Below are 27114 nucleotides of genomic sequence, written 5' to 3'. Positions count from 1 at the left end.
CCCTTGTTGAGGGTATCCTAGCAACTGCTTGGCCAATGGGAGCCGCGCTGGAGCGGGGGTGTGCGGGCGGCGGGGGCGGTTAAGAGCACGGGGCCCGGCCTGGGGCCGGAGCCTATGTATTTGCGGTGTGTGGAGTCGAGGTCGCTTGGGAGTTTGTTCTTTTCTTCTCCCTTGCTGTCGTCGCGCTGGTGGCAGTCGTAGCAGGTGGTGCTACGTGGTGGGTGCTCCTTCTCTTCGCTGGCGGCTCGGGAGAAGGGTTCGGCGGGGGCTGGTACCGGGCGCGGCGGTTAACGGGCGTTCTGCGGCCGTTGGCGAGGTACGCGCCGCAGGAGGGGGTGGCGGGCCCGGTGAGACTGGAGCTGGGGAGCTCTGAAGGATGGGGGGCTACGCTGGGCCCTGCCTGTGAGAGCACAGCGTGGGGTGGCCGAGGGGAACGGCGTTTCAGTGGGGTCGTCGGGTGGGCAGGGGGAGAGCTGCGAGTGGGGAGAGCTGCGAGTGGGCAGAGCCTCTCTGGTCGCGGCAGTGGTGTGAATCCTCACATGTGCTTCTCGTCAGGTTCCGGCTGGTCGGCGGGGACGAGGAAGAGCTAGGGTAGCGGCTCGGCCGTACCCCGCGGCGGGGAGGCCCAGCGTTTCGTGGATCTCTGTGAAGCGCCCGGCCGCCGATGCTCGGAGAGGTGAGATCCGTAAAGCTGTTTCCTGAGTCAGTGAATTCGTGACTGCTAGTAGCTTCATGTGATGGATTCAAGGATTTTATCTTACTCCCCCTTCTCCTCCCTCACCCTCCTTTTCTTTTATTTTTTTTTTCTTCTTTAATATATGCATTTTTCTTTATTTGCAGCAAAGCCCATTTCAATTCGAAGCATAGGGAAAAAAAAAGCAAGATTAGTTGGCAGTAGTACTGCACATCCTCTGTGTAGAATGTTCTGCTGCCCTCAGTGATGACAGTGAAATGGTTACACAGGGCTCCATATGCTGCAAAGGTATGATAGGAATTTCAGGGCAATGACTTAAAATAGGCATGCAAAGTAAAATGTGAATGTATTAGGTAAATTTTAATAGTGAACAGAAGACGTAGAGAAATGCTTTGATACCATCGATAGAGATTTCAGGTTTTAAGTATTCCAGAGAGATGGTGTTCTTACTGTTTGTTGTGGGAGGAAAGCTGTGGTACTGATATCTGTTATAATTTAGAGTACAGAGAGCATAGGAGAGGGTAATACCAGGCTTATTGGAGTGAGTGTCATGTCTCTGAAAGTGGCTGGCAGAAAATGCTGAGGAGAAGATTGTAAATATAGGTTGGTTGTACAGTGGTGGTTTTATCTGTGTGTCTTCCCCAGGGTACTGCAGTCTGGAGTGGAATGATTTCTGAGCAGAGGGTGTATCACTTTTTACATTTAATAGCTACTGATGGACGTTTTTCAGTGAATTGCAGCCAGTTTTACATATTTACCATTCACAGCATCTCATAATGATGCAAGTCCATGGTTTAACTGTTTTATGTGGAAAAAATGCTCTTATTTTCCAGCTTTTATGCTGAATGTTTAATTTCATTTTATATAACTTTTATTTAAAGAAGAAACTAATTATTATCATCTACACAGTCATCTTACTTCTCTGTTTTCTTTTTTAGCTGAAAAGTCACAGCTTGTTAGTTTCTTCTGTGAAGGTATTGGTTGACCTTCTTGTACCATTTTCAAGTCTGTTCCGTCTGTTTCACAGAGGCGGTTGTACCTGTATTTAACCTGGGATATCTTGGTGTTCATACAGAGACATAATGATGATGTCCTCTGCTTCAATGTTCTGTTAACAGCCTGTGAGGTATTATTTCCAGAGGACTAATCATAGTGACCCTGGGATCTCTTCCTGCATGTTAATACCTAACTAGAGGCTGTTGGTTTAAGTGTGTAACAGAGTTGTCTTTTTCATTGTATTTGCATTTATGAACATGTAATTTCAGCTGCTGATTTTTATCGTCCCTCTGCTTAGTATGAGGATAGCCTTCTGCAGTTCTTCAACCAGGGTGTTTTTTTTTATTTTTTAAACTCTTTATGATATGTGAGCTTTCTCACTTACCTGCGGGTCACCTTTCAAAATGAACAGCAGAGATGCCTGCACAGACCCTTTGGGGATTTGAATTTTGGTCTCTTTGGGACTTTGATAGGATATGCTTTCATGCCATCTCTTTACAGTTCTTCAACTTTTTCCTACACTTTGCCCTTCCCCAGCTATTAATAAATCTACTCATGTCTTAGACTAAGACACTTAGACATGGTGAAAAGATTTTTTGGTAATCCAATTATGCTGTTTTGTCCAGGTATGATGGCTCATTCTTCCAGTGCACTGTGAGATACCTTCCGTTCTGTGACACTTTTGTTTTGCTCAGTAGAAATCTAGAATAGACTTGAGAACCAGTCGTTGAATTATCTGGCAATCTATAGAAAACTTAGTTATGGTCATCGTCTTCCATTCCTTGGAAAACTTGTGAATTCAATAATTTCTGAGACCTAGAATACTCTGCCCAGTATATATTGCCAACTTCAGGATCTAGTAAGGTTGTGGTTTGTTTTGGTGGTGGTGGTTTTGGTGTTTCTTTTTCTTTCTTTTGAAAAATCAGATTTGCAGAGGCAGCCAAGCTGTAAAGTTTGGCTGAAGTTGATCTTAGGGAAAAAAGAGGAGGAGCTGCAGAAGACAGTTTCTGAGTTTTTTTTCCTCTTAGGTATCTGAGCTGTAGGAAGGTTTGGTAGCACAATGATCAGCTCCAGCTACATGCAATAAGTGGTTTGTGAATGAAAACAGGGAATTTAATTTTGAAGAGTAACAGAAATAGCATTAGTAATAAGAAAATGCTTATGTGAAGATCCATAGTGTTAGTTCAAAATGGTCTTTCATGGTGATTACATGAATTAAAACAATTGGGTGTATTATGACATTATCAGGGATGTATTTGTAAACCTATGATGCCATGAGTGGAGTGTACCCTGTATTTACGTACTGATGTGTCTTTATGTGTATCTGGATAAAAGCCATCCATGTGCCATCTGTGGATTGCTAGATAAATGTAAAAGCTTTAAACACTGACACCTCCTTTTGGGATGTAAGTTCAGTAGAAGGAATCATATTGCCCTTTCAGTAAATGCTAACCATTCCCACTCCAAACACTTTTACAGGTTGAAACATAATCCATGTGACAACTTGTAGTAGTGTTTGAAATGCACAAGGAAGGAATGTCTGACAATTTCTGGTGGATAGTGACTTTTTTTTCTAAGACATTGCCTTATTTGGGCCAGGTAGAAACCCTCTGTCAAAATCTGCCTTTCTCTATCCTCTCTACTTTGACAGAGCAAAAAGTTTTCTGGATTACTAGATACTGCGTTTCCCATTTATGTCACACCCTGTGTAGTTAAAGATGGACAGATGGTGTAACATGATCACAGCAGGGTGTTGTGACAAGTGATTATCTTCTGGTTGTCTGAACAAGTTTTACAAACCTAGTTATGACTGCTTCTTTTCAAGTGTAAGCATGATTTTGAGAAAACTTTAGGTATGCTGAGTTATGTAAAGTTGATAATCCTTCTTGCTGCTCATGACCTTCAAGTTGTGGTATGGTTGGGACTCAGGCTTACTTAATAAAATTTGTCTTGAATCTTTGCACACTCATTGTGAATCCCTCCCTTGTCCTGCAAAACACAAACCAGTAATTTTAAGAAAAACTCCTTTAAACTCCCTGAGTTTGTGAAATGTACTATTTTTGAGGTTCAATCTGAACTCTTTCTTGAAAAGAAAGATGTGTTTGTTAGTAAATGATGCACAAGTTTGTGCAACTTTTCCTGTAAATTTTTGTCAGTTTCCCCCATGCCTTGCTAAGAATCAAGTTTGGGTACGTTATTACTGTTATGGCTTGGGGTTGGTTTCTTTTGAAGTGTTTTAAGGTTTTTCTTGTATTTAACTTGTTCTAACAAGCACTTAAATGCTTGGTTTCATTATTGCTTCATCATAATTAATCAAGTTCTCTAGTTTTTGTGCAAGTATTTTGGGGACGTGTGTGTGTGTTTGGCTTTTTATGATTTCTGTTTGCAGTGAGATGTCTCTATGTTTAGGCACTTGAAATACCTGACAGTCCTCCTGGGTCTTCTCTACTCCAGGAATTTCTTACTTGGGACAGAAAGCAATACTACTGGTTGTCAGAATTACATCTAGCAGGCGTTGGGTCGTTACAGATTTGTTTTGGCAAGTGATGAAGTTGTTGATGAAGTAACTGCAAGAAATCCCTGTTTACAGAGAATGGACACAGAAAGAAAATGATTCAATTGTTACAGCACTTCTGACTGTTCAGTGGTTCCTTTTTTTTTTTCCCTCCCACCTGCAGCCAGTCAGACTTTTGACATTAGTATGAAATGATGAGATTTATTCATTTATATATTAAACCAAAACCAAACTTTTTTTTTTTCTTCCTACTGAATGCTTTCCCAAAGGGGATAATGGAGGGGGAGAGGACAAACAAACCACAAATCTTGTTTTGTTTGCTTGAAATCTGTGTGTTAATTATGATAGCCTAGGGTACTTTTTAGTCCTATGTATTGTATTATTATTGATCTGTAATAACAAAATACCCTTCCTCAGAATCACACATTTTCCTCTGTTTCATGAATACATTCCTGGTACGTTAGGGCAATTAAAAATTGTTGTAGTGTACTAAAGGTGAAGAGTCCCTTCTGAATTCAATGTATCTAAAATTATTTTGCATCCCCACTGTCTTCTTCAGGAATGCTCATCTTCAGCTCTTGCATACTTCAGTGAGGCTATTTCGAGTCATGTTGCTCCAGAGGAACTGCCTAGACTGGGAAGGAAATCTATCTGATGGTTCTTAATCACTAGATAGCTTTACAAGTCATGGCTAAGGTCCTGAACTGGCAGTAGAAGCCATGTGGAATGGAAGAGGTAATATTAGCATGAGACTAATGGCTTGTAGCATTCCCTTTTGCAGCTGACATGGAGTTGTCTTATTCTGCACATCTGAGTTTAAGTACAGTGTGATTCAAGTACAAAATGCTGACCAATGTCTGTAATGATTACCGTTTCAAAGCTACTGCACTTGTTGGACATACAACAATTAAGATATTTTGTGGTAGTGGTTTAACAGTTGAAAGAAGTTTTTAAGTTTGGCATTTTCCAAATTGTGAGGTGGCTATGCATGGATTTTAATCTGACGTATTAAACATTGTGCAGTGTGCTGCATGTGGTCCCTGCAAGACAAAAGGCTCTAGCCTTCAAGGTTAGTTAATGCAGAAAGAACATAGTTGCATTATCTGGACTTTGTACAGCCTGTGTTCTTACTCTGTCTTCACTAGGCATTCCTCTGAGACTGGGTTTGTGTTAATTTTCTTTCTCAGTACACCAAGAGGGCAGTGTCACCAGAGAGTAGTCTTGATAAAGCATCTGTGCTGAATAAATCTGCATGTGGTTTTCCAGGTTCAAATTTAGAGAATCATTGTATTCCCACACCTGGTCTAGTCCTGTTTCTGCTTCCAGCTGAGCATTGTTTGGAGTGATAGATGCTGTGTCAGAATAGTATTGTCAGTGTAGAGTGATCTGTGGGCTGGTAATGCTGTACGTTGAGGGAACTTGGGTGATAAGATCTCATAATGGGTATGCAGCCTCTTAAAGAATAAAAGCCAGTTTGTTTGAAAGCAATGGCTTATCTGAAATGTGAGTAGCATTTTTTGTGGACTTTCCAACAGTCCTTAATGGATTTTGTGTGTCCTGAGTTTCTTAACACTCTTTTGAAATACTTCTATTAGAATGCAAAATTGTGGTGCCATACTTGTAGTATAACTTGCCTTATTTTTCGCTATCTGAGGGATCCAGCAGAAATTAAACTTACATGTAAGAAGTCTGTCCTCTTAATACTTAGTTTGACTTTGAATTCAGTTTCTCAAACTGCAGTTGCTGTAGATGGGTGGAGAAAAGATTGCTTTGCAGAAAGATTCCTGCTGTGAAGTCAGTTCTTGTTTTTAGAATCTGAACCTTCACTTTGCCTTTTTCTAGACATCTTGGTTTTACAAGAGAAAAAAAAGAGAGTTGTCTCAAAATGAATAAAAATTAAACATTTTGATGTCATAAATTTATAAGTTGTTTATCCAGAGTGTGTTTGTTGGAACATTAGTGGGGATTAGGGGAAAACATCCCTATATTCTACAATTCTACAGATTCCATCTAGAACTGACTTGCCATGCTGTTTCAAAGTGTTAATTGAAAGAAGGAGGCCACCTTTCTGTCTGGTGAAAAGTTGTTGTCCTTGAGTGTCTTTATTCACATAACAGCTGATGGGTTGTGCTGTTCAAATCTTAAGCATCCAAGCTGGATGTGAAGTTTCCAGCAGTGTGGTAGCTCTAAAGTGATTATGTGCTTTCTTACTAGGTGGTGGAAGGAGGGTGAGGGGATAATCGGTTTGGTTTTTCTTATGAGTCTGTATCTTCCCTTTGGTTTCTAGAGGGTCAGTGCTGTACTGGGTGGCTGTGCCAACAGGGTGAGTTTTAGAGATTCTCCAGAGCAGCAATCAACTTGCCAGAGAAAGTCAATACAGCTAAATGTATATGTTAAGTTCAGTTTAAATGGTCTAAATATATTAGAAGTTCCTTTGCCCTCTCTGTCATTATATTCTCTAGACCCCTTATTATCTTTCTCTTAAAAGGAAATCAGAGTAGAATTATTATTTAAAAACTTCACAGAAGTTATCTTAATAAGATTACTTCCTGGTTATATTGCAGCAAAATATTCAATATTTGGCTTGCTGTTTCCTGCATATCAACAGAAACAACTGAGGTCTCTACAGCATGAGTATTTTCATGTGTGCATGGCATTTTAGCGTTAATGGTCTACAAGACTTAATTAAGAATAACTGAGGTAGGTAGATACATCATTTTTACAGCAGAATACTTATTGTACTTACTGTGTTTCAAACAGTGTCTAAAGGAGTAGAAAAAAATTCATGTTTCAAGTCCAATAGTCACTCTCCTATGCCTGCTTTAATCTTCTAGCTGTATTAGCTGCTATTGTTAAGCTAAAATGCTCTTGCTATTTTAGGAGATGCCGACGTAACAGGCATTGCCAGGAATTGTACTAAATGCTTCACTGCTGAACCAGTTGCTCAGGTACCCTGCTTGTCTCTGTTGCTATGGGAGATTGGAAGACTATTACTGTGCCAGTGCTGTCATCAGGTAAACTGATTGTATTTTAAATCTAGTGGATTTGCTAACTTTACCGGTGATATTATAACTGCTAGAGAGATTAGAGTTTTGTGCATGACATAGTTGACTAAGCAGAATGTTAAATCACATGTAGTACATGTAGACTGAGTCCTTACAGGAATGCTCTTGTCTTTTAAAGTCTGTCTACAGGTTCTAAGACTTTTCAGCCACAGTGTTATTTTAATCACACCTTTTGGGATATCTTTCATTTTCAGATTGTTCTTGTTCTGAATTCTGTGGCCTCATAAATATATTACAAAGTTTATTAAAGGAAAAAATGTTTTCTAGTCTGCTTCTACCTAGTGTAAGAACTGAATTGCAGCATATACTTAATATAAATAAGGATGTCACACATTCTGTAAGAATTGTCACTAAATGCACAGCTTTTGCACCTGTGTAAAAATGAAAAGAAGTTGTGTTGTAGCAAGCCAATTAGGAAGAAAGATCAGACAGGTGCTTTTTCTTGGCAGAGAAGTAACATTTGAAACATACCATACCTTAAAATGCAATCAAGCCTTTAATTTTTCAGTGGAAGTTTATAATTATTCTTTCTTGTTTTTTTAATTGTGAATTGCTTAATATATTTCACTCTGGATTAAGCTCTAGGCTTGTAAATTTCTGTAAATAATAATCTGAGTACCTGGAGGTGGTTTTTTTTCTATGTGAAGTGTTGTAAACTGTTAGTCCTGACTTGTTTCTTCATGTCTTTAACTTTTAGATAGCAAAAATATTTTTCAGTATACCTCAGAAAAAAAGCTATCTCCTCCAGGCATGAATTCACAAGTGCTACGCCTGCCACTGCCTTCATCTAAAAGCACGCACAACTTTTTCAGTGCCTTCTGCACAGAAGAGAATATTGAACAGAGTATATCTTATCTCAATAGGGTAAGCCAGATCTTGTTTATTGGAGGTTGTGTTAAGGTGGCATTAAATAATTTGTGGTAGTAAAGATTCACTGGACTAAGAAGGTTTCTTTCTCAGTGCTCAGAAGCTGAAGTTGGTGGGGAATAGGGTATAGGTATGTGGGAGTGATTTGCCACCCAACCACGCTAATACTGTTTCTGTCTTTTGGGGAATTTTAAGAGACTGATCCACTTATTTATTCTCTCCTCCCTTGTCTTTTGCCAGGAATTGACAACATTGGGTTTTCCCTCTATTTACACAGAATCCAAAGGAAAAGAATTAAATTTAATATCTATCATAAATTGCATGAATGAATTGCTTGTACTGCAGCACAAGAATCTGCGAGCTCAGGAAGAAGTAGAAATGCAGCATCTGAAACTGGGTAGTGATATGGATCACTTGCAGAACTGCTATACTAAACTAAAGGTAGAAAACAAGATAACTCAGCCAATGTTATGCAGCATTTGGGTAACAGATACTGTACAGTCTTAATAGTGACCACTTTTTGTGGTATTCTCCCCAGTGCTAATTTGCAGTTGTATGTTTTCTGTATTTGGTTTTGTTTGTTGGGTGTTTTATTAAGTCTCTTCTCCAGCTTAAAATTCCTTTAAAAATAGGAATTAATGAGAGAACTGAAAGCTATCTTACTTATTGACAGTTATGGCCTCTTGAATCAAGGAAGAGGGAAGGCTGTTTGTCTTAGAGGTGTTAATACAAGTTGAGGGTGAAAGTGTTAATTCAGTATCACTTAAAATTACATGTCTAGCTCTAAAAGATAAACTCCCAATATAATTGTAACCAATAAAACTGTGGGTGGCCTTTCTTGTGTGTCATAGGGTTGTTATCAGCTTTTTACATGTAAATTTTTGTTGTTGCTGTATTCCTTGGATAGTCAATTACAAAGCTTTGTTGTAAGAAGTGCTCAGGAGCTGTTGTTAAAACTGAAGTTACTAAGATCTGTTTTACCACAACATGAATACATACACGAGGCTATTTACTGTGGAGTAGCAGATATATTGGAAGTTCACAGCCTAGGCTACTTCATGGGTACTTGTATATGCAGTTTTATTAGAACAATATTCTTTTCTTTGATTCTGTCAAGAAAATAAAATTTCAGTGCACGATTTGAGGTCTTTGTGGCTTGATTTTAATTAGGGCTGGCCAGCAGTATCTTCTTAACAAATACTGCTGTAGATTCTCAAAATTATGGTAGCCCTTCTGCTGAGATTGACCATCTGTGTCTTCAATGTGGCATTAAAAATCACGTGTAACCTCACTCATTTTTCTACAAACACTATGTAGTGTTAGGTTGCAGAATGCTGCAGTTGTTTCCTAGGCAAATGGCTTTAAGGTGGGGAAGGTAAAACCTGATAGTACTACTTCAGTCCAGGGCATTTAATTTAGCTGTCAGCTGATAAGTTTTCTCATGCAAATTCTTTTGGATGCTATGCAGCAATCCTCTTTACTTCCACTACTGTGTTACTGATACTCCAATGCAATTTGCTTAGAAGTTCTTGCTGCTTAAATATCTCTACACATTTGTAGCTCACTATGCATATGAAGAAAAAGAGCTTGTGTGCAGTGTTTGGCTCTGTCATTTCAGTTGACAATTTGGTTTTTGTTTGTATCTCATATTTGTTGGAAACTATTTCTAAAATGCTAGTTTTGCATAACCTGTTAAAATGGGAACACTGATCCGGCCTTACTCTCTATCTGTAAAATTCCCCATTTGCTTTGCTGTGGTCACAGTTTACATACTGTGTCAGTTGTTCCCTTGGTTGTTTAACAGAAGCATTCCGGGAATACTGCAGTCTCAAATTCATACAGGTTGTTTAGGATCTGCCTCACTATCATAACATGGAATCCTGACTTAATGAACATCAAATCAAATATAGAAACTAACTTCAAGTGAAGTGTTTTGGCAGTTTGGTTTGACTGATGTTTTTGTTTGCAGGGGTGGGTTTTTTATTTGTTGTGGGTTTTGTAGGTTTTGTTTTTTTCTTCAGTTATTTACTATCCTTGATAATAAATTAACAACCCTTCCTCTAGGAACAGTTGGAGTTGTCTAAAAGAGAAATAGTTGGACTTCAGGAAAGAGACAGACAATTGCAAAGCAAGAACAGAAATTTGCACCAGTTACTTAAAAGTGAAAAGGATGAAGTAAGTTGTCTTGTACTTGATGTGTCGTCGCATAGCTACTCAATCGTATGAATTTTTGCAAGGAGTCTCATAATAGTTCACTTCAAATGCTTCTTGTTTGTTTGTGGTGTGTGTCTTTGTGATTGATTTTATTTTCGCTATGTTATAAAGGAGAGCAAAAGACCAAGAATGGAAGTAGGGGAGAGCAAAAGACCAAGAATGGAAGTAGGGGTAAACCCAAAAAGCACAGTCTGATTAAACTTGGGAATCTTGGAAGAACCAAGATCACAAAATTCTTTGAAATCTAAGACACTGCCTAATTAGAGCTTTGTTTCCAGTGTGCTCTTCCCTCCCTGTGTTGTGAATAGCCCATAAGTTTCTGTGAGTGTTCCGTGTTCACAAACATGCATACAGTTAGCCCTCACAATGATTGCTGTATGTATGTGTACCTCTATATAGCGAACATCTGAGATGTCCAATTTAAAATGTTGACTGTGTGGTATGTTTGTAAGGTTAAAACAGGTTTAAAAAAAACCCTGAACACCCCAGTTAGTAATAGTCCAGGCCAAAACTGTGCTTTGATATGTTTTAATATTCTCTTAGGTCAAGTGGAATAATCTGTCTTCCAGCATCCTGTTGTCCAACTACTATTTTTTAATTTATGCTTTTGTGTGTAAACCTAACAAGCATTCTTCAGAGTCCAGCTAGATCCTGAACTTTAGTTACTTAAAACAAAAATGTCTTTCTCTGCTCTGTTCAATCAAAATGTTAAAAGAATCCTTCAGAGGAGCTATAGTATTATAATATGGTGCTCATGGTGTTGGTTTCTGCAGAAAATAAGTCTAAGGTCAGGATCTATGGCTTGAGAGAGTCCCAGTTCCTCTTGTCACTTTCTTTCACTGGAAACAGAGTTTAATAGAAGCATCATTTTGTTTCATATATTACTTTCCATTTTCTGAAGGAAAATCCTTTAGCTGTAGAAACAATTTCTATTTTTGTGGGGGGGGATTACTTTTAGGTACAGAAGTTACAAAACATAATTTCAAGTAGAGCCACACAGTACAATCATGATATGAAGAGGAAAGAGAGAGAATACAACAAATTAAAGGAACGCTTGCAACAATTAGTCATGAACAAAAAGGACAAAAAGATAGGTAAGTAGCCCCTTGAATTTTACTACAGCAAAATGCTATATTCTGTATGTTAAAAATACTTACATTTGGCTCTGAGTACCTTTAAAGTCAACATGGGCCTCCTTTTGTAGATTTTTCTTTTAGATGTGAAAATCTTGCATGGAAGGTGTAATACTTCCTGTCAACTGACAGTGTAGGGCTAATAAACTTTCACATTGTGTTCCATAATCTTTTTTTTTTTACCAAGCACAAACCAAGATGGATATCTTTTTTAACAAATAAGTTTTTGTACTAGGGAGAATAACCTGAAATTGCTTCCTAAGAGAGAGTTGTCTCCTACCTTCTTGCTTCTGCTATCATCACGAGACTTCAGAGAGTCATAAACACTGTTAGGGCCACCAGATACAGTCAGGAAGGAACATTGCCTGAGTAGGTTTATTTTGTTTTGTTTTCTTTTCCACTTGAGGAACTGTAGTCTACTTGTGTTAGTAAGTGATGAGACATTTTAGAGAGAAAGTAACATAAGGTACACATAGCGTCTCATGCTATGTGAAATGAGGGAGAAGAAATCTTGACCTCATCTGTACTTGTGTATTTGTGCTGCCCAAAGTGTATTCAAAGTATTAATTGATACTGTCTAGCATGAGTGCAGTTTTTGTGGTGTGTTGCTGAAGACAGGTATTGGTGTTAGGTGGTGGTGAAAATATCTGCACTTTTTGGTTCATATATTTAGCCTTACAGTATTTGTATAAATTTTCCTGCAGTGGAAGTCCTGTTCTTCCTTTCATCCCTGCTGGGACCCCCAAAACATTCATCTGTTTGCCAACTGTAATGCTTGTTGCATTTTAGTAAACTCGTTTAGTTCCCTAAACCAGAAGAAAAATATTCATGTTGTTGCTGACTTAGTTTTCTGGAAGTGCCTGTGGGGAGCCAAACTAGGTTAGGGCACTGTAGCAGGAACAGGTGTTTTGGCTACAGAAAGTTGTTTTAGGTATGAACTCAGTAATCTCTAGAGTCTCACCCCAAGGTCAGCAAAACTTAGTTGTGCCATATTCTTGACTCCAGTTGTTTTAATACAAGTTCAAGTATCAGTGAGGACAAAATAAGAGTTTTAAATATAGTTACTGTTTGCTTGATAGCTTACTAGAATTGAACTTGGACTACTAATCTGCAGTGATGTGTCATTGTTGGGACTTTGTTGTTGTGGTAGATTTTGTTTTGTTGTTGGGGTTTGTGTTTTTCCTTCAAATGCATACAGAGACACTTTGTTTTGAGGAACACATTGTGAAACATTGGGAATTTGCTTGCTCTAAACTGGAGATAAAACTGGCATTATTGCCAGAAGAGAGATTGTAGTCAATAAACCGTTGCTATAAATCCTGAAAGAAGGATGAGGGTGCTGTTAAGAAATGCATAAAAAAGATAAGGCAGGATGAGAATACACCCCTCTGTCAGTTTCCAAGCACAAATTTATTTACTGTCCTTGATTATCTTAGTTTTGGTAAGCAGCCAATGTGGTTTCATGAGTCTGAAGAGTGAGGGGAATATTTGGGTAATAATGGTGTCTTGACAATAACTACATGTCAATGCAAATAGATAAATGCAATGTCACCTGTATATATTTGCATGTTGTTTCACACTTTGAAATATCCTTTTCATTTGTAGCTATGGAAGTTCTAAATTATGTTGGTAGAGCTGATGGGAAGAGAGGTGCATGGAGGACTGATAAGACAGAAGCCAGGTAGTTGTCTGAAAACATTAATTGAAGCATATATAATGGCTGTTATGTTGTTACTGTAAGACTTCTCCTTCCAGAAATGAAGAAGAAATGTACAAAGTTTTGTTAAGTGATTATGAACAACGCCAAAAACAGCTTTTATTGGAAAATGCTGAGCTGAAAAAAGTTCTGCAGCAAATGAAGAGAGAGATTATTTCACTACTCCCACCACAGAAACAGAAACCTAAAGAAAGGTCTGAAGATGGACCAGTAAGTACAGTTAACATTCAATTTGTGTGGTAGTTAGGATTGTATAGAATGAGTTAAATTCTTGAGAAGAGTGGAGTATTCGTGCCTGGTATTGAAAAAGCTATAGCTTTTTTCAATATAAATATGTCCTGGTCTTCTATTGTCCATTTAGACTTTTATGTCTTAGCTTTTCAGGATAGCATTCAGGTTCAATGTTTGAACAGTAGTATAAAATGGATGTGTGAGAGGGAGATGCCAGCTGCACTCTACCTTCAATGTGTTATGGGTGGGGGTGTTTGTCATGAAGAACAAAGCAGAGACAAATTTACTTAATTTTCAATTGCAAAAAATCTTTGTCTTAAATAATCTTCATGCTGCATAGTGAGTTTATGAGCAGTTGCCATTTAAGTCTGACAGCTGAATTTAGCAGTTTGAACTTAGTAGTTTGAAGATGTGTGAGAGTAAATGAGTCTTGCTAGCAGAAACACTGTGGTGAGGTTCTGAGGACCGCCAGGTTATTACTGTCTCTTTAGCATTATGCTGTCAGGAGGCTGAATTCTCTGATAGTCAGACTTCCCTAGATGGAAAACTCCTGTCTATAGGAATTTTCCTTCAGTAAATTAAATCCCTATACATACTTAAACAAATGTATGTATTGGGGATGGAGTGGTGTACCATTTCTAGTTTCTGCTTCTACAGGTGCTGTCAGACCTGGAAGAAGATATTGGAGAGTTAAATAAAGAGAATATGTGGGAACTGTCTTGTGAAACTGTGCGAGAGCAGCTTACCAACAGCATTAGAAAACAATGGAGGATGTTGAAAAATCATGTTGAGAAGCTAGATAACCAAGGTGATGTTTGACTATTTTGCATGTACATACAAAATGCTACTGGCAATTGGTATCATGCTCTTAGGATTTACTTTACTGACTGTCAGAACTAAAATGGAAGGAACTGTGACCTGGTGGACTTTCTGAAAGGGCTTGCAATGGGCATTTTTCTGTGTGAGTTTTAATTGTATGTAGTTAGGGAAGCAATTGCATACCAAGCCTGTTTGTGAGAAAGGACACAATTAGTTTGACACAGTAAACAGCAATTTTCTGAAGGAACAATTATTTTTCCTTTGAAAGCACATGCCCCACAGTAATGTTTGTTTGCCTTTCCCCACATTTTTGAGGTGTTCAAGTAATGCAGACACAATGATTTCAAGTAACTGGATGCAAAATATGTAAATCCTTCTCTAGAATCTAGGCTTGCCACATCCATACCTCTGAGGCTTCTTGTAGCATTATAGAGCAAAGTGGCTGATGGTATGGTGCTGGACTCCCCTCATTTCCAGCTGTTAAACAGCATTAAAAGACATCTAAAAATATATAAAATTCTTTCCTAGTATTATTTTCCCATGCAAGCAAATGCTGCTGCTATCACAGGGATGTTTGCAGTCAGGAATAAGACTGAGAAGGTCATGCATGCAATTGCAAATAAAAGAAAGCAGATGGTCTGTGAGAGCATGTTTATACCATAGAAAGGATTTTAAGAAAGCTTGTTCTGAATAATACTTCATTTGGTACCATGAATTGAAAAAAAATGTTGTAAGCATTAGGAAAAAATATTTCAAGAGTTTGCAGTTTTCTTAGTCACTTTTTTTTTTGCTCTGTACAGATGACCACATCTAGCCCTTTAGAATTCAATTAATGTTCAAACACTGGCACCAGGGAATCAAAACTTGGCTCATTACAGTCACTGTGATAATTATGCATGAAATGAAATAAAGCAGTATTTGATTATACAAAATACATTTTATTCCTCTTTAATTCATTCCCTTACTGGGATGAAAATATGCACACGATGTTTGTTAGCTCTATTTCTCCTTCACAGGACTTGAAGGAAAAGGCTTTCTTTTTATATCTGTGATAAATATAGTTACTGTCATATTTTCATGAAAGCACAAGCTCTTCAAAAATGATCTCAGAAGAATAGGCGAAGACTATGTCAGTGAGAAGAAGTCTTCAGTTGTCTTTGATTTTTCTTTTGGGTAACCCAAAACAGTTGGGGGTTTTTGTGACACTTACTGCAGTGCAGATACATCGTTTACTTTGGGGAATGTAAAACAGCTATGTTTTCATTGCCTTTTTTTTTTTCTGGATGGGATTTTGTGCATAATTCTGTGGCACCAGTTCTGGATTTCTTGTCTCTGATAGAAGTGATTTGAATATACTGTGTATCCCGTTTCTTTCAGGGTGAAACAGAGTCTAAAACCTTTTGCTATTGTTATGAGTTTTGGTTGGGTTTTTTTGTTTGGTTTTAATTAGATTTTTCCCTCCCCTTAGTGTCACGTGTACACTCAGGAGCTTTGAATGTAAAAGATGTCATTTCAAGAGAAGACCATGAGCTGGAAACTGAAAAGCTGGAGTTAGAGATTCAGCAGTGTAAAGAAATGATCAAAACTCAGCAACAGCTCTTACAGGTAATAAACTTATTTGAAATTATTTTTCCCCTCAACTGTATCTAAGCTTTCCTGTTGGGCTTTTTTTTTTCCTGCTGTGGTGGTGGGTTTTTGTAGGTCATGTGGTTGTGATTTTGTGTGTTTTTTGGTGTTTGCTTTGTTTGGTTGATTGGTTCTTAGTGTTTTGGTTTTGATTTTTGGTGGAGTTTGGTTTTTTGGAGGGCACTTTTTTTTTTGTAATGTTCTCTTTTTCTTACCTTTAGCCTTTCTCCATTCCTTGACAATGCCTCTTAAATAAAATACCTTAATGGTTGGTCTAAATACAGGCATGCTAGTGGGCTGGTTAGCACTTTCATAAGTTTGCAATCCTGGTGGGAATAATTTGAGGGATCAACAAAATTGAAGAAGGCTGCTGAGGTCAGCTGCCTGGACAGGAACACTTTGCTTACATCTGAAACTCTAGCCCACCGGCCAAACTTGATACTTTATGCATTGTTTCCATATTAAACTTCAATCATTTCTCTGGTAGAATGGAGCCTGTGGAAATACTGCATCTCTTAATAGTCACTCCTGAATTGATGTTTGTGCCTTCTGTTGCTTTATATTTGCAGCAGCAGCTTATGTCTCCATGTGACGATGACACCACTCTGTTACTACAGGACTGCTATTTGTTGGAAGAAAGAGAGCGTCTCCAGGAAGAATGGAGACTTTTTCGGGAACAGAAGAAGAATTTTGAGAAAGAACGAAGAAGTTTTACAGAAGCTGCTATTAGATTAGGACTTGAGGTATTAGAAAAGGGAATTCTTACAGATGATGAGTTACAATTAAGTATACTGTTATATGCTGAAGTGCAGCTATCCAGCAAGATCTGGTTGCTAACATTTGTAGAGAAATATCATTCCCATACTGTATGAAACATCTTTAGTTGCTGTAGGACATCGTTCTGTTGACAAAAACCCCACAAACAACAAAACCAAAACAAATAATAACAAAATAATCCCCAAAAAAACAAAGCAAAACCAACCCCCCCCCCATACATAACAACAAAGGTGACCCCACACACCAAAGAAACCACAAGTTTTTGAAGGTATGGGAAAACATAGTTACCATGACTTTAATTGCTTCCTTTGTTGTTTGTTTTTCTTTTCCCCCCAGCTTTTCAAATATCTAAGTACTTCCAAAAATCGGTCCAATATTCACAATTTATTAGATGCTGTTTCAGTCACTTACAAAAGCAAGATCTGTGCAAATTTCAGTCAAATTTGGCTGCAGAATTGAGTTCTCAAAGGTATTCTATGCCTAACTGTTTGTAGAAACCAGTGATCACTGAAAAAACAAGAAGTAACTGTTTCCTTGCCCTTAATAGAGTCATCATCTGTTCTGTTCTGGCAGTTAAGCAGACCACTAAGCACACATACTGGAAGGCAGTTGAGGTAGATGTGTCTAAATGAACTCTAGTATGCACATCCTTTAGTCTATATAATTGTTAGGGAGGTCCAAGAAGAGGAAGGGGCTTACAAGTTTATCAAGGAAAGGAGGTCCTCATTTTTTGTGAAACTGATGGTAGAGATATGACAGGGAAAAAAAAAGTCATTGAAAGAAAGGGAAAACAACAACAACAAACAACCTGCCCCAAAAAACTCAAAAGGACTTTAGATTATTGCTTACAGAATTGTATTGCTTTGACATGCAGAGTGTGGAGTGGCATGTGGTAAATAACTACAGAACTGTGGATTCAGCTGGTCAGATGAAAGCAGTGCTATTGTTCATCAAATCTCTCAGGGTTAGGACAAGAGAAGAGAAAACTCATAGAAACTGCTGGAACATGTACCTTGTTTTGGATATATCAGGGAGTTGAATTCTGAATTTTGCTGCCACTGGGGGATTGTGAAGGGAATTGGTAGCAGCCAATAAAAAAGCGCTTGCCTGAGGTCATGACCAGTGCACCCACAGATGGATACTAAAAGGGAGAGGACAGATGTTCCAACATCTCTAATCAAGTAGGAAACCTCTGAGAGAATGCATTGCAGAAATTGGCCAGGTTGATGGGATCTTAAAAATAGCATCTCTTCTGGCCATTGTTGGAGACAGAATGCTGAGCTAGAGGGACAACTTTCTGCCTTAAAACAACTTTTTTGTTCTTATGCTGTGAAATTATTGTGAAGAATATAAAATACTTTGATTTTACCTGTACAATGGTAGTTCACACAGTGATAAATACTGATAGACTGCTGCATATAGAAATATGTGCTTTAACTTTAATTTCATTTTATTTGCATTTCAGTGAGTTTTTGAATTTCATTAAATTAATCTTTAAATATCTTGAGTGAAAATAAATAATTGCTTGTTCAGATGTGCTGAAGACTACATTGCTGCATAGGCTTAACTACCCCATGCTTCTGCACAAAAAAAAATGCATAAGTATAAAAAGAAAAGCAATGCTGTAAACTTTGTAGATGTTTGAAAGCTTGCATTGGAGTTTGGTTTCTACTGACAGTAGAAATAATCTTATAAGATAGAGAGATCCTGTTTCACTGATGGGTTTTGGAGATGAAATAGCACGTGGCTTGGTTAGAGAGCCACTGGGTCTTTTGGATAGTGTCTTTTAGCCATTAGTTTTCTGTGCTTAGAGTGGCTTTTCATTGGAAAATCAAACAACTTCTCTTCCTGCTCTATTATGGATGAAAGTAATTAGTGCTACTTTCAATATAATTTTTATCTGTTTAGGAGAAGGCTCTGGGTTGAGCTCTAAGCAGCAGCCCAAAAATGAGGGCTACCTCCAAGAGAAAATGCTATGGGGGGGGAAGGGGAGCAGTGATAGGAGATTGTGTCAACGGGAGTGGAGAATACTAACATAATAGGATTAGGCCAGACTTCTGGAAAAAAACCATAGGTTTTGGCTTGTAAATAAATACAGCCTCAGCTAAACCTTGTTGGATTTAAAACCTTGCTCACATGATCATAATTCTGTGTTAAACCGCTGGTTTTCCTTAATTATATGGACGTGTTATAACTTCTGTTTGCTTAGATAGAACAGCATAAGTTTAGTGTGGTCTAAGCTTTTTCCTATGATCATAAGTGGAAACTGTCACTTCTTTTGCTAGAGAAAAGCATTTGAGGAAGATAGAGGAGCATGGCTGAAGCAACAGTTCTTAAGTATGTCAACTGATTACAAGAACTCTGAAAATGTGACAACTTCAAGTGCCTTCTCAGGAAGCAAGTATTTGATTCAAATTATATTCTTGTACTCTGTGTGTGTATTGTTTTTGTTGGTTTGTTTGGTCGATGTTTGTCTGTGTGCTTGGTTTTTTTTTTCCCCTTTGAACTAGAAGATGCAAATAGTAACAAGTGTTAAAACCCTGGATAAATCTAGCCATGTATCTGTATGCCTCTGCCTGTTAAGGTAACTGACCACTCAAAACCTTTTTAAGAAGGGAATCATAATGACCCCTTCCCTGATCATTATTTGTGTAATTAATTCATACTTGTGAAGTGGTTTGGTAAATGTTATCATCATAATGTGGGAAACAGCAGCATTAATTTGAGGTGAGATAGTGTTAAATATGTGTACACATACATACTCAGTAAAAACATAATCCTTGGGGAAAAGAAATAGTGAAAATGTCATCGTGATAATCACAAGAGAGCAACTGGATTTTAAGATTCAAATCTTCATAGAGGAATTTCTTCAGAAAATGTGATGAATATATGGCTATATGACATACAGTTTGGAATATTGGCTTAATTGAAAGTATTTGTTACTTCCTCTTTTTCTTTAAAGTTGGTAGGTTCCCAAACCCTTATGTTTGAATATACACATGAAGTGTTTTGGTTTTCACCTCTGTCTTCTAAGGGGTGGGAGAGTGAGGGAATAGAATAGAACCTGGAAAAGACCTTCAAGATCATTGAGTCCAGCCTATCACCCAACACTATCTAATCAACTAAACTATGGCACCAAGTTCGCCATCCCCTCTTGAACACCTCCAGTGATGGTGTGACTCCACCACCTCCCTGGGCAGCCCATTCCAATGGCTAATCACTCTCTGAAGAATTTCTTCCTAACATCCAGTCTGAACCTCCCCTGCACAGCTTGAGACTGTGTCCTCTTGTTCTGGTGCTGGTTGCCTGGGAGAAGAGACCAACCCCCACCTGGCTACAACCTCCCTTCAGGTAGTTGTAGACAGCAATAAGGTCTCCTCTGGGCCTCCTATTCTCCAGGCTAAGCAATCCTAGCTCCCTCAGCCTCTCATAGGGCTTCTGCTCCAGACCTCTGAGATAGAGGGGGAGGAAAAAAAAACAGATGGGGAGAAGTAGCAGCATGTTAAACAGATTCTTCCTGTGGCAACCAACATTTAAAGATAAAGGTGTGAAACAGCTGGCAAGTAAAGATAGCTTGAATTTGTATTCTTGTTAGATAAAGTAGCCTGCCTCATGTTCTGTATTCTCCCTGGTTTTCCTCTGTGCAATTCCTGTAGTGCCTTTGTAAGTGAAGTGAAATTATCTTCCACAATAGGAAAACTTCCATTTTTTAGAAACAGAACAGATTGGCTGTGGCTTGGGAGAAATGACTGGATTTAGTGATCTGTGAGCAACTCAGTCTGTTTAACATTCATTGTACACTAAAGCTTTTGATTTGTGTTTGCCTTTCTCTGAATTCTGGTGTCTCTGGATGCATTCAATGCCATGTTCTCTCTGCTGAATGGTTTTCTCCAATTTACTATTATCCAGCAACTTAAGATTAGGATGTAGAAATAAAAGCATGTCTACCATGTACTCCATTTGGAAATTACTGCACAGTTTGACATTTGAGTTGTTTTAATGTTAGTTTTTTTTTCCACAGCACTTGTCCAATTTTGTAAAGCTATGGTGAATGCTGTGAATATAGAATCATTCATTTTTTTCTGTTTCATATAGAAGCTCTGAAATCTAAATACAGAGAAGAATTAGTCAGGACTGATCTGTCCTTGCTAAGTTTGGCCAAATCTTTCCATTACTTTAGTGATAGTTAAATTCATATACATGCTAAGGCTAACCTAGTGCCTTGAATTTTTTTTCTATATCTGTCAAGATGGCAAATTCTCATGTTGGTGTTAAAAAAACTTCTCCAGCATGACTATACAGTAATTACTTCAGGAGTTAAAAAGCTTCATCAGTTGTAAAGTGAGAAACTTTACACTTGCATGACTTTAAACTTGACTTCAACATGACTGCCTGCAGTGGTGGTTGTATATGTAAATGTTTAATTTTCCTATGTACTTAACAGAACTTTATCACAGATCTATAACAATAAGGTTTATTATTATATAGATATGCTGTAAGACACTTGGTTGGGTTTTTGTTTTGGGGTGTTTATTTTGGTTTTTAACCAAATGGCATAAAGAAGCTAGTTCTTAAGTTCTAGTTTAACTGATCATACGTCTGTGTTTCAGGTTCTGACCAGGACAATCGGTTAATGAAACCTGCATCTCAGCAAAGAAAAGCTCACTTTATGTCAAATGGTCCTGTTTCAGCAGAACCTTGCCAGACATCTCCATATATTACATACAGCAGGTATCTAAAATGATGTTTCAGATGGCTATTTTTATATTGCTAAACTATGTAGAGCACCAACAATAAGTTGTGATTAACTTGCAGAAAGCCTAATGTTATGACTGCTTTATAGCAAAGCACATTAAACATCATATCATAAAAACAGTATTGTCTTTCTATCCAAAGCCTGATTTATTTGCAATGAAATGTTCTCTTTTTCTCAGTTCCAGTGCTGCACCAAAAAATCTTGCTGGAGATAACAAGCCAAATCAGTGTGTGGAAAGTGACAAAGAAGAAACCAAGTAATGCACAAAGTTACGGGAAGACTCTGGAGTTGGCACTCTGCTATGTAGAAACTTGCACATAGAACAACTGCCTTAGACTTCCTAGTGTTGCCTGCTGGGGTTTTTGTTAGAGATTTGTTCATTAAACTTACTCTAAAATGAAACAGAATGCTGTGAGTTTGACTGTTCTTCTAGAGGATTCTGTGGTGATCTGAGTTGTGGTGTGTGTGTGTATGTGTGTGCATATGGCTTTTATTTTTTTTTTTTAGGCCATTTTTTGCCTCTTTCTTTGAGCTCTTGAAAGAAGACTATAATAGCTTTGGTATTTTTCTTGTAACAGAAGTTCAGATTCTGAAGGAAGCAATGGTCTGAAATGTTGACTGTAAGGAAATACTGGATCCTGATGTTACCTTTCATTACAGGCAGAAATAGCACTTTTAGAAATTGTTTAATTACTGGAAACATTTGTCTCAAGTGTACCTGGCATTAAAACTTCTTTTGCCTCAACTTGAATATACAGTGTATTGTAGATTTTTAATGAAACAGGTTCTATATATTTGTGTGATTTGAAAATACCTCTTTGATATTTCAGATGACTTATAGTGTAAAATCTTTATATATTTGTAAATAGACAAAGTGATTATGCTGAGAAACCATGAAATGAAACATATGTATACATAATATTATTTTACATAGCATTTTAAATTGTTTTATAGTGAGACTTGGTTTACAGATGCATTAGGACTTTCAGTGGTTCAGCCAGGAACCAAATTATTTCAAATGTGAACAATAAATGTGTAATTCTATACTAAGAAACCCTGGTTCTGTGTTTTGTGTGTACTAAGCTTTTAAGATATCATGGTTGTAGGGCTGTACATTTACGTCAACAAATCTGATGCTGGTGAGTTTGTTTCTCTTCTGACTCCTGAATCTTCTTTGGTATGGCTTTGGGGAAATCAGTTTTGTTTATTATGTAGTAAAAATAGCCAAGTAGAGGTCAGATGTTTCAAAGTCTCCTTCACCTGACTGAAAACATGCAATTTTCCTTGTCCTTCGTGCATCTGCAAACAGCTGTGTATACCTCTGACCCTAATGCAACTGGCCTTTCTGAAAGATGTGTAAGAAACTTCTACCTTTCTTGGGGTAATAGGAAGGAAATGAACTCTGGAGCTTAGAATCTTTCACTTGAAAAACATTGCTGCTTTGCCCATTACTTTCATAATTGGCTATAATGGAGTAATTTGATTACCTGGAAAAATAGTAGTAGAATAACAGGAAAGAGAAGAAAGGAGCGACACATTGTTTTCCCATCCTGGATATGTAAGGGAGGTAGGTGACAGTGGGAACAGCCTCTCGCTATCTGTTGCATGATTTTACAGACAGACCTTCCTCAGGCTATGCCTTCCCAATGCAAATGGGCTTGCTCTGTGTGGGTTCGCTTTACATGCAGCCCTCTGGAAGCATTCCCACTCAGGGTCATCATTTATGATATCAACTTGTCGCAGCCTGGCCAGGCTATCAACTTATTAAATCAAACAGCCATAGATGTTGATAGATCATGTGCTTTCATCTAACTGATGTTCTATCACTAACAACTGTTTCCAGCTGTCATTTTGCTGAACTGGACCCCTATTTACTTGCCAGTTGTTAGCCACCCAGTGGCCTATCCACTCTGTAGCTCCTTTAAAGACAGCATAGGAGTCAGTGTAGATAGTCAGCACCCTGATATGCTGATACTAGGACTGCCCAAAGTTCCCCTATTTGTGTGCTCCTTTGACCTGTTTCATTTAGCCTTTTTCCTGTGAACATGTCCAGTGCTACAGCCTTGTAATTCCATCTATTTTGTCTAGAGGATGAGGCATTGGTGAACCATACCCCTTTAAGACTGCTGCCCTCTTTTCATTGAGGTGCCTCCCTCATGGGAGATGGTTTGCTTGGTGGGGTTTGAAACTACAAATTGCTATCTACATCTTTCTGTAGTTTGGATACCTTAGTGTTGCCTTATGTGATGGGCATGGTTTCATTAATGCCCTCCAATGAGGCCTACCACTTAGACTGTTGGTTTCTAGGCAATGCCTGTGGGTGGTGCTGTGCTCTTGTGAACAACATCTAACAGGTGAAATGTCCTAGGACAATTAGACTTTGTCCCCTTCTGAGCTGTGCCCTTCGATTCATTGCTTGTACTGATAAGAAATTCTTTTTAAGATCTGAATACCTGGTTTCAGTATCACCAGCTAACTGCTGTGCTAAGTGAGACAAAGGCATTCCAGGGCCATACATGGCCTCAGCCACTGTCCCTGTTTTGATCTCCTCACCAACTGGGGACAGCTGGGCTTTCACCCAGTAGCAGTATCTGGTTCAGACCTAGATGCTTATCAGCAAGTTATACTTTCCTATTTCCAATATTTGTTTCCATCAATGTAATGGTATTCTACATCAGTGTTCAGCTGCACAGGTAGTCAGGTTCAAAAGACAACACAAATGAAATAATACTTATTTTGTATTTCTCCACTTGCCCCTCAAATGGGGAGTTACAGTCATGTCATCTGCTGAAAGGGTTTAGCAACACACAGTTACAGTTGGGCTTACATCATCCCCACAGCAAGGACAGTTCTTGCCTGAATTTTAGTTATGGAAGAATACATTTACATAGTAATATTTTTGCTTTTTGTCTCTAAATATGTTAGCAATTAAGTGGGAGAATTGTACTTCACACGGGGAGTCCTAGTAGGTTATCCCAGGCCTGTGAGCCCATAGTTGAGGCAATAACAATATGCCACCAGGGGCTGCTGCTGTTCTGAACTCATTAAGGTGCTTTACTGGGACACTTAAACACATTCAGTTTGGTTTGACTCTTTTGCTAGACAGTTCTTCTGACTAGCAAATTTTTAGGTTAATAATGCCTTTGAAGAACAAAATCTACCTATTTGGTCTGTTCCTTATGCCTATTGAATGATTAGCAATTAAACACTTTGTACTAAATTTTTGCTTTAACGTTTTGCACTTCTTACAGAAGTGGTAATTCATTTGGATGCCTCTGTGGAAGAACCAATACTCTGTGTGTGTAGCTGAATCCTGATCTGGTCTCTTAGACCTGGTCTGGAACTCTAAGGTCCTGTACTTGTAAAGAAAGAAAACAAACCTATAGTTGTTGGATTGCCCTATATGTAGTATGTTTTTAGATCTGAAGCTACTGCTAATAATGATAGGAATGTTGCAGATACTCTGGTTGATAGCATGGTCACAGTGTAATACTTCACTATGTTGGAAACAACTTCAGGATCTTTCTTACTGGAACTGTTGAAGAGCAAAGGGGAAGTCTGCTTGCAGGAATGTAATACAGGTGTGTCACTGCACACAGGTGCATATTGGAGATAACAGAGCAAGTTGCCTACTTAAGAAGGAACAAGAAGTACTGTCTACCAATCACTGATTAGCATACATTTATTGTTAGCTGCTTATGCATGATATTGAAAAGATGAGTAGCTCTGTTGAACTAGAGAGGTTTAATGAAATCTGTAGATGTAATATGCATTGCTTCTTTTTCTGCCTACATGATGAGGGAGTGCTTTTACCAGTCAGATCAGTCAGGAGAGCTTACTTTGCAAGATTAGATTGCAGCTGCTAATTTTCCCCCTTTCATCTCCAGTGGTTGAGGATGGTACAATTTATCTTTTGCAAAACAGACTGTGTAGGAATAAATAAATAAATAAATGCAAACTTCATTTAAAAACACCCTCTCCCTACAAAATAGCCATCCTCCTGAATTGAAGAACTGCTCCTATCAGTTTCTACCAACTTGCTCTATTCCAGTTGCAGCAGGACAGAAATATGCCCATGTGTAGGAAAATAAGTAAATAAATAAAATTGGGCCATACCCTAGCTTTTTCTCAGGGATCATTTTATGTGTACTTTAGCATGACCAAAGTAACTAATAAATCAAGATATGTATTTAAACAGGTTATTCTTCAGAGGAAAACAGAAGTATTTACAGGGCAATGGCAATGCTTTGTATGTTGAATTAGCTTAGCTACTGCTTGTGCTCCTTTTTTCTTCTCTTATTTTTTTTTCTATTTGCAGTTACCACAAAGCTCTTGTGTGTGAAGACCCTTCCACTCCTCTGCCTAATTCCTGACAGTAGATGGCAGATTATGAAGGGTTAGTATCGTTAGTTCCACAAATTAATCCCCAAAGAAATGTTCCAATTATCTGATGATTTGTTGGTTTTGACAATACATCTGACCTCTAGTGTTCACTATGCCTGGCAAAGTTGCATTGTAATTAAAAATAGTTTTTAAAAAAACTTAATATTATATACTGTACTGTAGTTCTCACATTTTATTCAAGTTCCTTTATTCAAGTTGTATAAGATGTACAATTAACTGGAATACACAACCGGTAAGTTTGTTTTAAAGAAATGTTCAATGAATTGAATTGACCAGGTTGGAAGAGACCTTTGAGATCACTGAGTCCAACCTAACATCCAACACTATCTAATCAACAAATCACATTCCTGTGGTTAATCTTATAGATATCATGGCAGCAGAAATAAAGTGAGTAAGTGGTACGTCGTAGATGTTGAATTAGAATCAGGTTCATGCTTTTTGTGTGACTTAGAGCCCATGGTATATTGCATTGTCTGAAGATGCCCCTGCAGAAATACCATCCAACTCAGAAGTCCAAGTGCATTCAGCATTCAGCTCACTGGAAGACTCTGTAACTTTTTTGGAGGGGATGACCAGAACTCATTCTTCTTTTTTTTGCCTTCAAAAAAGGCAAGTTTGCTTTTTGCATCTTCACTTGCTTCCATGTCCCCAACATTTCTAGAAAAGACACTTCTGAGGATGTGTTTCTGGGCTGTCAATGTAAATCAGTGATGAAGCTGGCTGCAAGCCTACCTCACTTCAGGTAGTTGGCTGCATTTTGTATTTGGCTCCTTAAGAAATGCAAAAGTTCTAGCTGACCTGCACTCCCATTACCCCTGTTTCATTGCTAAGAGTCTCTGCAGCTTCTAACTGTTCACGTTTAGTTGTCATTTACCTTGGAAGATAAAACATTTACAGACTGCTTATGAAATCTGTGTTCATTTAAAACCATTTCTGGTCAGTGTGACCAGAGCTGAAAGGACACACTGATCCTCTGATTAAAAATAATAATAATAATAATTTTTAAAAATAAAGATATATATATATATATTCCATATAGATGGGTTTTCAGTAGGATGTTAAATGTGCTTTGGTGCACACATGAATGTAAGAATAGCAGTCCTGGTCTCCTGTCTAGAGGAATGGCTGCAAACCTATCCTGACAGAAGAGAAAGAACACCACCATTAACATGTGTGACACTGACTCTACTTTTCAAATTGGGCCACTATTGATTAGATAACTCTTTGGGTCAAATGCCAGGTCATCACAACCTGGGCAAAATCAACCTAATCAGTGGCAGGACCAAATACCAGCAGCCAG

General features: G+C 38.2%; 1 protein-coding gene across 4 annotated transcripts; it reads left to right on the top strand.

Annotated features, from left to right (window-relative positions):
* Nucleotides 1-105: 105 nt before the first annotated feature.
* Nucleotides 106-22455, top strand: SSX2IP (SSX family member 2 interacting protein). 4 transcript variants are annotated; one of them, XM_068141167.1, is made up of 17 exons: nt 107-217; nt 556-676; nt 4765-4940; nt 6770-6905; nt 7086-7219; nt 7968-8134; nt 8378-8578; nt 10202-10312; nt 11310-11445; nt 13090-13165; nt 13240-13411; nt 14090-14240; nt 15720-15856; nt 16447-16620; nt 18940-19051; nt 21265-21385; nt 21589-22455. In XM_068141167.1, exons 5-17 carry the CDS (start codon nt 7177-7179, stop codon nt 21668-21670), a joined length of 1683 nt encoding a protein of 560 aa, XP_067997268.1. In that variant the 5' UTR covers nt 107-217; nt 556-676; nt 4765-4940; nt 6770-6905; nt 7086-7176; the 3' UTR covers nt 21671-22455. The 4 variants fall into 4 exon arrangements, with proteins under 4 accessions (XP_067997270.1, XP_067997268.1, XP_067997269.1 ...); XM_068141168.1 differs by lacking the exon at nt 6770-6905; XM_068141165.1 differs by lacking the exons at nt 4765-4940; nt 6770-6905.
* Nucleotides 22456-27114: the final 4659 nt, after the last annotated feature.

Source organism: Melanerpes formicivorus, unplaced genomic scaffold, assembly GCF_026170545.1.
Source record: "Melanerpes formicivorus ecotype bairdi unplaced genomic scaffold, bMelFor1.0.p_v2 SCAF_7, whole genome shotgun sequence".
Taxonomy (NCBI): Eukaryota; Metazoa; Chordata; class Aves; order Piciformes; family Picidae; genus Melanerpes; species Melanerpes formicivorus.
Note: the sequence above shows the minus strand (reverse complement) of the source record. Positions and strands in the feature narration are given on the sequence as shown.

What these genes read in the sequence shown, in the direction of transcription:
- SSX2IP (XM_068141165.1), top strand. Translation starts at nt 7,177, where the DNA reads ATGGGAGATTGGAAGACTATTACTGTGCCAGTGCTGTCATCAG. An exon ending in TGAGAAGCTAGATAACCAAG is followed by an intron (nt 14,241 to 15,719) that starts GTGATGTTTGAC and finishes CCCTCCCCTTAG; the next exon opens with TGTCACGTGTACACTCAGGA. An exon ending in CTCAGCAACAGCTCTTACAG is followed by an intron (nt 15,857 to 16,446) that starts GTAATAAACTTA and finishes TTATATTTGCAG; the next exon opens with CAGCAGCTTATGTCTCCATG.